At 49.1% G+C, this 12,962-nt stretch overlaps 1 protein-coding gene across 1 annotated transcript in view; it reads right to left on the bottom strand.

The window, feature by feature from the left end:
- Nucleotides 1-12,962, bottom strand: part of LOC125440668 (SWI/SNF complex subunit SMARCC1-like) — a 92,660-nt gene that overhangs the window by 71,304 nt on the left and 8,394 nt on the right. The window contains exons 3-8 of the mRNA XM_048510527.1: nt 12,251-12,336; nt 11,699-11,780; nt 11,403-11,495; nt 9,614-9,683; nt 3,327-3,396; nt 1,008-1,083 (exon numbers count right to left, since the gene is read on the bottom strand). Of these exons, the coding sequence (XP_048366484.1) occupies nt 1,008-1,083; nt 3,327-3,396; nt 9,614-9,683; nt 11,403-11,495; nt 11,699-11,780; nt 12,251-12,336 (477 nt within the window). The remainder of the gene's footprint in view (nt 1-1,007; nt 1,084-3,326; nt 3,397-9,613; nt 9,684-11,402; nt 11,496-11,698; nt 11,781-12,250; nt 12,337-12,962) is intronic.

The raw sequence follows: 12,962 nt of genomic DNA on the forward strand, positions 1-12,962 counted from the left end.
ATGCAAACCATCCACCTTCTGGCTCTGTCGAAGTAAGCCAGTCTTCAGGCTGTCAGCTTGGGAGGTATCATCACCATCACCAATTTTCATGCAGTCTCTTCCAGGCTCCTGTTTGACGTGGCGGCTGCCCCCCTCAGGAGAGAAGCGCTTCTGTCACGTGCTCTCACCCCGCAGACGTGCCCCCCGGTCCAGCAGAAGGCAGCTGAACACATCTGCCGGCACAACGACTCAGGGTTGGAAGTGCTGCTTTGTGGGCAGCTCAGATCTGTGCTAAATCTACACCGGAGAAGGCTGTCATGGAGAAGAGGGCCATCAATGGTTACTAGTCGTAGTGACTAAAAAGAGCCTTCCTATACAGAGGCAGCAAACCTCTGAATGCCAGGTGGTATCGTCAGAGGAGGCCTCTATGCCCTGCTGCTGGACCTCCAGACTGGCCTCTGGGTGAGACAGGATGCTGGACTAGATGGACCACTGCTCTGATCCAGCAGGGCTCTTCTGATGTAAGGACAGTGTTGAATCAGACCTGCTCTGGAGGGCAGCAGAGCAGCTGCAAGAGAAGGCTGGCCTCCCTCTTCCTCCAGAAATGCAGCTCAAATGAGAAGAAATCCCTCCCATAGGGAAATCACCCTCCAGTGAGCAGCAGTGGCGTAGGAGGTTAAGAGCTCATGTATCTAATCTGGAGGAACCAGGTTTGATTCCCAGCTCTGCCGCCTGAGCTGTGGAGGCTGATCTGGGGAATTCAGATTAGCCTGTGCACTCCCACACACGCCAGCTGGGTGACCTTGGGCTAGTCACAGCTTCTCGGAGCTCTCTCAGCCCCACCTACCTCACAGGGTGTTTGTTGTGAGGGGGGAAGGGCAAGGAGATTGTAAGCCCCTTTGAGTCTCCTTACAGGAGAGAAAGGGGGGATATAAATCCAAAACTCTTCTTCTTCTTCTCTTCAGAAATGGAGGGTTCTGAAATGGCCGTCTCTTCACGTTCAATGGAGATTAACATGCTGGTCTCACCTTCCAAGGCTTTTCCGGAATTGGAGGCTCTTCAGCTTCTGCTTCTATATCACCAGCATGAACCCAAGTGTCATAGCTAAAAGGAAAAATAAAAACCCAAGATGTGAATGGATCCCTCATGGTAGTTCACGACGGGCATCAATTAACATCAAGCAATTCTGCAACACATTCTGAATGGTTAACAACATCTCTACCAGGGAAGAAAAAGCAGCATCATACACAAAAGCGGGAATAATCAATCACCAAATGACATGCAGTCACTACTGCACGTATGACGGAAACTACCAAAAACACATCAGCTGCACAAAAATGTGGGTTGAGGAGTTGAAACATATCAAAGGTCAGAAAGTGACAAAGGCTGATTTATTTATTTATTTATTTTATTTTATTTTATTAGATTTTTATACCGCCCCATCCCCGGAGGGCTCTGTTTATGCCACCTTCCCACCTGATCAAGGTTTCGAAGGTGATGTGCACCAAAAAAAACATTAAAACATTTGAACAGTTAAAAAATAAAGAAAATGTACCACCTGAGGGAAGGGAGGGAGACAAACAACCTTCCGAAGATTTGGTGCCACAATCAGATCAAGGAAGCCTCTGTGGCAGCTTCAGACAATGGTGGCAGTTGAAGCAGGGCCCCAGAGGACGAGCCAGTGAATGGGTAAGTTCATAGGGGAGAAGATGGCCCTTAAGATTCTGCTGCTCCCAAGCCTTATAGGGCAGTGGTGGCGAACCTATGGCACAGGTGCCAGAGGTGGCACTCAGAGCCCTCTCTGTGGGCACGCGCAAACAGAACTCATCATGTGGGGGGGATCGCAACCGCCCCCACATCTAGGCTGGCCTGGGCCACTGGGCTCAATTATCAGCATTAAACCTAAGACCTAGTTTTGGGGAAGCAGTGTAGGTAACCCTGTTAAGCGCTGTTAAACCCCACTGATTTTCATGCAAAGAACTAAAGTACGATCCTTTACCTGGGAATAAGCTTGGTTGCTGGAAATGGGGCTTGCTTCTGAGTAAACCCTCTTAGGGTCATGATTCACCCGCTCAAAGAGTTGCACAGTTGCTTCAAAGCAAAGCCAACAACTACCCCCAAGCTTACTCCCGAGTAACGCATGCCTCGGAGCCAACTGTTTTTTCTAAATGAAAACCTCAGTATTCAGGTTAAATTGCCATGTTGGCACTTTGCAATAAATAAATGGGTTTTGGGTTGCCATTTGGGCACTCGGTCTCAAAAAGGTTCGCCATCACTGTTATACGGCTTTCGAGGTTAAGGCCATCACACTGAATTGAGCCCAGAAACAGATTGGGAACCAGTCTAGATGCGACAAGACTGGAGTGCTCAGTTCCCTGGGACCCACTCCAGTCAACTTTCTGGCTGCAGAATTTGATACCAAGTGCAGCTTCCAGAAAGTCTTCAAGGGCAGCCCCGCGTAGAGTGCAGTGCAGTAATCTAACCTAGATGTTACCAGGGCAAATTTGGATGAATTTCTTGGGTAAGACAAAAAACCATTCGACCACCATTTTAGAAAAGCCACCAGCTCACTGGAAAAGCTGCCCTCCTTAAGACAACTCAGGGGCTAACCAGAAGAGATGGAACACAAGATTGCACAAAGAGGCACACAGCTTAAAACAGACGCTAGGCTCCAACATTTATTATATTATATTATTATATTATGTTGTTAGGATACTTTGGACATTGTTATGCATTGCTATATTAAGAACTGTTATGTTGTTCTGATGTATGATGTTGATTATGTTTTGTTACGAGGGTTGTTATACTGTGTTAGTATGTTGATTATGTGGAGTATTGCTGATATTGAAATACTGTCCATGGTTTATTGATTGTTGTTTATTACTGATGTTGCAGATGTCATGACCATTGTATATGTACTGTATTATTATCTTGTTCTGCACCGCCCTGAGCCCTTCGGGGTAGGGAAGTACAGAAATTAAATATAACGTAACAACATAACATAACAGACTGTGGCCAAGGAGAGTTCCATGTTTAGTGTGGGTCTCTCCAATACAGTCTAGTGGCTTCTCTTAATCTGGCTACAAAGGTCAATGGATGTTGTGGTTGTATCAAGAAGCACCCTGTGTATTGGCCACACCGTCAATATTAGGTATTGTGTTGTATTTACTTTATACGTTGTCTTGAGGCAGAGCAAGTCTTTCAACAATGAATAATTCCAGAGAAGCATCTGTACTACCAGCAACCTTAAATTAAAAAATTATTAAGAAAGAACTCCTCCTTTGTATGATAAGCAAAAGATACCCTATTTTAAAACTAAATGTTGGCCTTCCCGTCCTTTTCCATACCTGTCAGGGTAATAGCCCCAGTGCACAAGAGCCTGCTTGTCCTTTTTCATCACAGGTCTCAGCCACTCTTCTGCAACAATAACAACAACAACAGCTGTAATAGCGCACTGACATTTCAAATGACCCAAAACCGGAAGGACACTCATTTAAGTAATCCCACAAAAAGACGACGAGAGGACACATCAGAGATCCGTTTCCTGAATGGGAACATCCACCTACGAGACGGCACACAGAAAACAGCAGGGGAGAGCGGGAAGATTAACAGCTGCTGAGGTTCACCTGAAGAACCCATTTCCATGCATCTGGATGGGCAGAGGCATACAGGCAATAAATGGTGCTCAGGGCAAAGCCCCCCCGAGCCCTTCACACACACCCATGCCCCCAATAGAGGTGGGGGGGGGAGTGGCAGGAGCCAGCACCAAGCCAGGAGCCTGCCACAGGCCCATTGAGGGGCGTCTGGCGGGCCCATGGCAGGCTCCCAGCAGGAGACTGGCTGCTGCTAGCTCCCTCACCTTTATCGGAGGCTGCACGTGCCTGGCTCGAGGGGCTTGCTGCAACCTGGTGCCAGCTACTGCTGGCAGGGGCATCCATACCTGGCAGAGGGACACGCAGGCTCCCGGCCCTTGACCCTGGCTTGAGCACGTGGGGGGGTGCGTGATTTTGCGCCCCCCACATGATCAAATGGGCAACACCCAGAGACATGTGACCCCACATGACCCTCTGGCAGGTACGCCCCTGTGGATGGGTCATAAGGAGCCACTGAAGCCAAACAAGCCCTGGGCCAGTGGCGTACCTAGGCAAACTGGAGCCCTGAGCAAAACCTGAGTTTGATGCCCCCCTCCCCCCTCCCCATGGGCGGCCACCCTCTCCCACCGTGACTAAACAAAGATTTTTTCCACCAGGTCTGAAGTTTGGTTCAGGGGGTCCAAAGTTATGCACCCTCAAAGGTGTAGCCCCATCTCCTATTAGCTCCCATTGGAAACAATGGGGGATGGGGACACTCCCTTTGGGAGTCCATAACTTTGGACTCCCTAAACCAAACCTCACCAAACCTGGGTGATATCATCAGGAGAGTCTCCCGAAAAATCCCTGAAATTCTGGTGCTGCTAACCTAAAAACTGCACCCTCTGCAGGCCAAAAATGGAAAAACACTGAAAATACAAAAAATCCCACAAACAAACCTGCAGTTTTTGCGCCCCCCGCAAGGGGCGCCCTGGGCAACTGCCCACTTTGCCCAATGGGAGGAACGCCTCTGCCCTGGGCAGATACCCAGCACATACCAGGCAAGACCAAAAGGACTCCGGGCACATCAGGTGCACGAGGGAAGGAGAGGACATGTTGCCATTTTGTCAAGGGCCCACCACAAGTTCAGCGTGTCCCTCACAGCACTATCAGAGAGATGCCGTCAACAGTTTTTCTCAGCCAGAATCGTTTGGTTGTGGTGGGTTTTGCAGGCTGTCTGTCTGGCCGTCGTCTTGTAGCTTCAGCTCTTGATGCGTACAGCCTGGAAAACCCACAACCACCGGTTCTCAGAGATGCCAGCGACTGTAACCAGAAGCAAAGGCTGTAGTCCCCAGACAGCAGATTATACCGTTTGGTTTTATTTATTTGCAAGATTTTTACCCCGCCTTTCTGCTTTCACTGGCCCATCAAGGTGGCTAACAAAATGTAGTCCCAGGGAACTGCTAAATTTGACCCCTAAGTACTAAATGTTAAAATTGATTTCAGAATAACCCCCAAGCTGCACACCATTAGCTGTTTTTGCAAGAACAGGGCTCTTCATGTCTCCTCCCAACACCCCCCCCCAAATACTCTGTGGACTAGAAAACCTCCACTCAGCAAAGCTTCCAACCAGTGTAGAAACATTTTCTGCTAGCTGATATTTGGGCTTCCTGAAGGAGAATATAAATTCTAAGTAAAGTTACTTCAGGACTTCAAGGTCAAAATCAGTTTTTCATTACACCGGCGCCTGGAAATTGTGCGCTTTAAGCGCTGTAAATTCCATGGAGGGTTTTGTTCACAATTGCCCTGACCTTTCCAATGGAAAAAGGACACCAATCCTGCGAATCAGGTCACCAGTACGAAAGAGTGCTCACCAAAAGGTATAACCAAGAGTTCCTCGGAATCTCTCAGTGTAACCTCTTGAGAGCCAACACGGTGTTCAGTGGTGGCGAACCTTTGGCACTCCAGATGTTATGGACTACAATTCCCATTAGCCATGCTGGCAGGGGCTGATGGGAATTATAGTCCATAACATCTGGAGTGCCAAAGGTTTGCCACCACGGGTGTAAGGTGGTTAAGAACAGGGGGATTCTAATCTGGAGAACCGGGTTTGATTCCCCACACCTCCACCTGAGTGGCGGAGGCTTATCTGGTGAACCAGATGTGTTTCTGCACTCCTACATTCCTGCTGGGTGACCTTGAGCTAGTCCCAGTTCTCTCAGAACTCTCTCAGCCCCATCCGCCTCACCAGGTGTCTGTTGTGGGGAGAGGAAGGGAAAAGGAGCTTGTAAGCCACCTTGAGTCTCCTTACAGGAGAGAAAGGCGGGGTATAAATTCAAACTCCTCCTCTTCTTCATCTTCTCTTTCATGCAAAGGGATACACATTTGTGTAGCTTTCGGTGTACCAGACTGTATCAATGGCCATCTTCTAGCCAGTGAGAGGGATCGGGCAAGTTGCTGAGGCTGCCTGCAGTTGGGGAGCTGAGCAACAGCTCAAGGAGAGGGAGCCGCATCTGCAGCTTCTCTCAGGCTCCCAGACTGGCATCCACTTTCTGGGCCCGCGTGCCTCCTCTGAGCACTACAGCCAAGCCCTCCCCCACTGCCAGGCTGGAACCAGACCAGAAATAGCATCCATCTCCAGTCTCCACATTTGCTCCCTGGGGAGGACTCTGAAAGCACGGCCACGTGACTCTCTCTTTCATTACCCACGCTCCCTGAAGCCCGCTCTGACACAAAGAGGATGCAGCTTTCCAGAGACACTTCATTCTCAGAAAGCGGAAACGCTATTTTTGAAGCGGGAAATTCTACTCTGCCTTCAGAGGGGAATGAGCTGACACAGTGGAATCCCAAGGCCAAGCAGGTCGCAGAGTCCAGATTGCCACAGGGACGCGCTCGGCACTGCCAAGATTCAGCAGTGTCAAAACGTTCCTAAAATGACTCTGATGAGGAATTGTCCGTACAAGCAATTCTGGCAAAAAACAGTGCTTTAGAAAATGGGGTGGATCCCAGAAAGAATGAGGGCAACAGCTCTGGGGGTTTGTAGGTGGCCTGCGAACCAACCCGACCACGGAGGGCATCTTCCGAGGCCCTGCTTTGGGAACCCCCAACTTGAGGGATTAGGCATGTGGCAATCTGCGACAGGGCCTTCTTGGTCACGGCACCTAAACCCCAGAACTCCCTCCCTGGGGAGGCCTGCCTGTTGCCTTCTGTTGCTGTCTCCCACCAGTGGGCAAAGACTTTTGGGGTTTCTTTGGCGTTGCCTCCCCTCCTTGCCCAATGTTTTTCTTGATGTTTTTACATCTTTCTGTGAACTTTAGCTTCGGCATTAATTATTTTAATGATCTGTTCTGTTGGCTTTATGACATGATTTTATTATGCGTGTTTTAATTTGTTGGTTATCTCGGCAGCTCTTAGGAGAGCAGAAAAGAGAGGGGTATATTTTATAAACTAAAATAAATGGGTCTTTCCCGCTGTTGCCTCCCCCAGCAGCCCTTCATGTAGAAAATGCCACGGCACCAGCCTGGCAGAAAGAGGGACAATCCCAGCCTCCTGCGATCAACTTCTCATGCGCCAACAGGCGCTGGGGGAGAGGGGATAAACATGCCCGCCTTCTTGCTTGTGCTTCTCAGGATCCCAGTTCAACATTTCCTTCTCTCCAAAGGAAAAATATTCTCAAAAATAAATAACTTGAAATAGAAGAGTTAGAAGAAGAAGAAGAAGAAGAAGAAGAAGAAGAAGAAGAAGAAGAAGAAGAAGAAGAAGAAGAAGAAGAAGAAGAAGAAGAAGAGGAGGAGGAGTTTGGATTTATATCCCCCTTCCTCTCCTGTAGGAGTCTCAAAGGGGCTGACAATCTCCTTGCCCTTCCCCCCTCACAACAAACACCCTGTGAGGTAGGTGGGGCTGAGAGAGCTCTGAGAAGCTGTGACTAGCCCAAGGTAACCAACTGGCGTGTGTGGGAGTGCACAGGCTAATCTGAATTCCCCAGATAAGCCTCCACAGCTCAGGCGGCAGAGCTGGGAATCAAACCCAGTTCCTCCAGATTAGATACACAAGCTCTTAACCTCCTACGCCATAGAGCAGGTTACTGAGATAAGTGTGTCTATGGCCAAGGCAGCTTCTTCATATTTGGAGGGATGCCATGTCCAAGAGGGAGCAAGCTGGTTTTCTACGGCTCCAGAGACCAGGAGTGATAGGTTCAAGGGGAGGGAAAAGAGATTCCACCTGAACATCAGGAAGAACTTTCTGACAGTAAGGGCTGTTCAACAGTGGAATTCACTGCCTCGGAGAGTGGTGGAGTCTCCTTCTTTGGAGGTTTTTTAAGAGAGGCTGGATGAACATATGTTGGGAGTGCTTTGATTGTGTGTTCCTGCACGGCAGGGGGTTGGGCTTGTTGGCCCTGGTGGTCTCTTCCAGCTCTAGGATTCTGCAATTCATGCTGGTTGGAATAGCAGGGGAAGAAGCCAGCCCCTCCCCGCCCAGGTAAAACAAATTTAGCCGCATGGACTCTGGGGAGGAATGTTTTGCTTGCATATACACAACTCCTAGTGATGGCAAGAGTGCAGCCAATGCTTCTCTGTGCTGCTACTACAGCTGTGCTTTGTTCCTTTTGCTAAAGGAAAGGGTGGACGGGTGACCAATATAAAAGACTGGGGAGCCACCCGAGCTTCGTTTGTATGGACTAAACACAGAATTTTTTTTTCTTTCAAAAAAGGCAATTAGCCTCACATTCAAGCACACAAGGAGGATGCTGATCATAAAGAGCCCAAAGCCACGGAATACAAATACAGCATCCCCCCCAAAACAAGATACAGCAAGAAGGGATGGGGCAGGGAGGCTCAGTCATTTACAAAGAGGAATACTGCCATCTAGTGGAATCCTGATGTCAGAACACAACCTGGATAAGATTTGTTGAAGGCTTTCACGGCTGGAATCACTAGTGCAGTGGTGGCGAACCTTTGGCACTCCAGATGTGATGGACTACAATTCCCATCAGCCCCTGCCAGCATGGCCAATTGACCATGCTGGCAGGGGCTGATGGGAATTGTAGTCCATCACATCTGGAGTGCCAAAGGTTCGCCACCACGGCACTAGTGTGTTGAAGGTTTTCCCAGTTGTATGGCCATGTCAGCAACAGATGCAGGCGAAACATCAGAAGAAAATGCTAATGGAACACAGCCATACAGCCAGGAAACCCCACAACACTCCAGTGATTCCGGCCGTGAAAGCCTTTGACAACACAAAATCTTAACTGTTCTCTGAGGTGCTACTGGATTTGAATCTCACTGTTCTACTACCCCCCCCCCCACCCCCCAGCTCCCTCATGAAGAAAGACCAACATTAACTTTCAGTAAAATAGTGATGGTTGAATGCTGAGGCAACAGAACTCCCCTACAGGCACACGGTTGCCCTAACGATGCGTATATCACAGGCTAGCTGTTATAATAGAAAGAATGAGTCTTTATGTAAAAACCATGATCTAAATCAAGTCTTACTGACTAGTGATTTAAATCCAATCCACCCTGTGCCCAGTGTTGCCAAAGAACCGGTGTGTGGGTAGGGTAGATGACCGCAAACACAAGCGGTGGGAAAGCTCTCAGGTGTGCAAAGGAGGGTGCAGCGGTGGGGAGGGAACTCCAAGCAGCCCTTTGCTCATGCTGTCCTATCTGGTAAACAATCCATCCTCCAAGGAGTTCAGCACAGAAACTCTGTTAGGCGGAGGGAGAATGACTGCCTCAGGTTCACCCAGGGAACCACCCGGGCGCTCTACAAACTGCTGCATGCCATGAAAGCACAGTCAATTTAGCTGTGTGTGAATCGGACTATCCAAGAGATTAATATATTTTGCCCTCTATCTTTAGGGTTCCTCTCACAACAGCAGCTCAAATGGTTACAACATTTTCTGCATCTAGAGGTGAATGAAAAGGCTGCATTGACTGGAACGGTCACAAAATTTAAATCCACCCGTCTTCTGCTTTTCCAGCAGCATGAACAACCAACACATCTCCAAACACTCCACAATTCATAGCACATGGCTGATGAAAGGATTGAGGCAACGTCTGTTTTACCTTCATCCAGTGAGGTAGGAATGGGATAAACGTGGTGGGTGGCTTTTGACTTGTCATCCGTGAGTGTGCCCTGGGGGGAAAGAAAAAGGCAGAGGCCGCTTCAGCGAGATGCACAGGAACCCCTTTCATTTCCGCAAACGTATCTCTTTCCTATCCCAGATATAAACATCGGATACAACCCCGCTGGGTAGGCAGTGGCCAAGGGGAAAGGCTGGGCTCTGCGGAACCGCCCTGCTGAGGGCAGCACTTCTTCCTATGGCCGTGGTGGCGAACCTTTGGCACTCCAGATGTTAAGGACTACAATTCCCATCAGCCCCTGCCAACATAGCCAATTGGCCATGCTGGCAGGGGCTGATGGGAATTGTAGTCCATAACATCTGGAGTGCCAAAGGTTCACCACCACTGTCCTATGGAAAGGAAGAATCCCAGAATCAACTGACAGGATCCAGCCCAGCACACTTCCCAGGAATCCGTTTTTCACACCACTTTGGAGCATTTTTGGATACTTTTCCGCCCATTTTGTAATTTCAGACCAAACCAAAAGTGCACCCGGTCCTTCCTTTAAGCCCTGCTGCGTATCTTGCAATTGCCCCTAAGTGGAAGCTCGAGCGACATAAAGATTAGCTCTTTCCAAGATGAGCACCACACGCCACAATCTTTTCTACGCGGGATTTAGTAAAGAGTTCACCACAGTTAAAACAGCGGCAGGCCAGAAATCCCCAGCAACCACGTTGTGCATGAAGTGCCACCAAGCTACTTACAACTGAAAGGCGGCCCTCATGAGTCCATGACCTCCAAAAGGTCCGTCATTCACAGCCTTGCTCAGGGCTTGCCACTTGAAGACCATGGCTTCCTTAATTGGTGGTTAATCGAGTATCTCCAGATGTTCATGGATTCATATTCCCATCTGTACATTTCACTGTGGGGCTGATGGGAATTGTAGTCCATGAACATCTGGAGTGCCATAGGTTGGCCACCTCTAGCTTTATACAGTCTGTCTACCTCGTGTTGGATCTTAAGAACCTAAGAACAAGCCAGCTGGATCAGACCAGAGTCCATCTAGTCCAGCTCTCTGCTATTCGCAGTGGCCCACCAGGTGTCATTGGGAGCTCACATGCAGGATGTGAAAGCAATGGCCTTCTGCGGCTGTTGCTCCCGAGCACCTGGACTGTTAAGGCATTTGCAATCTCAGATCAAAGAGGATCAAGATTGGTAGCCATAAATCGACTTCTCCTCCATAAATCTGTCCAAGCCCCTTTTAAAGATCTTCTTTTCCTTCCTCTACCCTCAATTTTCCATGGGATTTTTGTCTTTTCCAGTAATTGTAATGCCCAAAAGTTACTCTCTGTTTTGGAGGTGGGGGCTCTATATATTTGTCCACCTGGCACAGAAGCAGCTCAGCTCCACAAGCCCTGGAGTGACTTAGACCAGCTGCCTTCAGTGGTTCCTCTTCCATGCTGCCACGGCTCCTCCTAACTAACCGTTTTCTTTCTCCCACAGCCTTCTTAGAGGGAGACGGGCACGCTGGTGAGGACAACGAGCGGAAGCAACAGGTGCTTATGTAAGCCCGATAAGCAAAGACAGTGGCTGAAGCCTCTGGCCTGTGGCGCACAGCAAATCTAACAAAATCTCTGGCTCTCTAAAGGTTTTCCAAAGGCCAAGTTCTCCCCCTTCCAACATTACCAGTTTTTAGAAATCCTGAGCCCCAGGTTCCCCCTTTCCCCAGAAAGACCAGCTCTTGGTAGGCTGTACATGAGAAATGCATAACTGAACACCTCCAGCCTTTTACCTGGTGTCGTTTGACAATGTCTTTTAGTTTATTGGCCAGCTTCAATTCGATATCTGGAACGAGGTAGATGATTGGTCTGCTCAGACAGTTATTCTGGAAGGGGAAAATCAGAAAGAAACCATATAAACTTGGAGTCGGCAGGTTACAAACGCATACAAAGTTCTACAGATGTTCTCAGAAACATCTACAACGGCCACAATGCTCAAAACCAGAACAAGCCTTAAAGCTAGAAAGTGTTTTCATGCAGAGGGCAAACGTTCCAAAGCTACACAGACTGGCACTTGGAGAATACTTGCCTGCACTAGTGTTTTTTCAATGTTCATAAACATTTCTACATTTCGATCCATGCGGGAAGGATTCTGTAAGTCAAATCTTCGCCTGAGAAGGAAAGAATAAAAAAAATAACACTTGGAACAGCCAACAATTTACCTCAGATGGTGGTAATTCCAGTGTCTAATGAAGACATCTGTATCTATACTCTAATAACCAGGTTGGCCAGGGGTAGGGAAAGATAGAAAACTGTTGGGTCACACCAGAAGCACTCTGAACAGATTATCCTGAATCAAGACAAGCCAATGAAATCTCAGCATAACACTGCCAGACCGTATACAAACCTGGGCAAGCACACAGAATGATAAACTTTATATTTATAGCTTTAAACTGTGAGTTTTTAACTTATGTCATATATCTATATTATAATTTACAACTGTTGGAAGCCACCCTGAGCCCAACTTGGTCGGGAAAGAGTGGGGTATAAATTAAATTAATAAAACAAATTCCAGCTCAAGTCAGATGAAAGCCTCTTAAGCAGGAGGAGATAATTCTACAAAAAGGTAAAAAAAGCTCACCATCCTTGCTCGTTTTTATACTTATACGCAGCACCGAGAATGTGACACAGAGTTCCTCCAGCTTTGAAATCCATGAAGCACTTTGCCTAGGAGAGAAAAAAGCCCCGCTGTGACACACACTTGCCCACATCAGAAGGAAGCACCAAAGCACCAGCCCATCCGAGGGGGCAGGTCGCCCAAGCAGCAACTGTGTGGAGCCCCTGAGCCCCAGCACCCCCGAGGGTGCCCCTCCCCGGGGTCTGAGGAGCCCTTCCTCCAGCCTCAGTCTGGGTCCAGCTGTGCTTCAGGGGTCCTTCCCCAAAACTCACAGGTCCTGAGTCGGACCGTGGCTACCTGGGAGCATCCTTCCCTTGCCCTTTTTATTCCCCACCCCAGTTCTTCCCTCAGAGCCCTGAAGGGCCTCATCCAGCCCCCCTGCTCCTCGCCTTCCTTCCTAGCGAGGCTGGGCCCTGCTTCCTCTCTGCCCCTGTTCCCAGAAGGCAGGGGCCTCTGGACCTGCTCCTGGCCTGGGCTTCTGGCATGATGTTGGGCCGTGCCTGGGTGCATTTCAGCCTGCCCTCCCGGCCCTCTCCAGCCGCTGTGCAGCCTTTGGAGCCCAAGCAGCCTCACACCCAGGGCAAGGCTCCTCCCTGCGAGCTGATTGGCCCTGCAGGGTCTGTCTGCCGCTATCTGCCCTGGGGCCCCCCCAAGGCCTGGCTAAAACTTCCTCCTG

Source organism: Sphaerodactylus townsendi, linkage group LG11 (assembly GCF_021028975.2).
Source record: "Sphaerodactylus townsendi isolate TG3544 linkage group LG11, MPM_Stown_v2.3, whole genome shotgun sequence".
Lineage (NCBI taxonomy): Eukaryota > Metazoa > Chordata > Lepidosauria > Squamata > Sphaerodactylidae > Sphaerodactylus > Sphaerodactylus townsendi.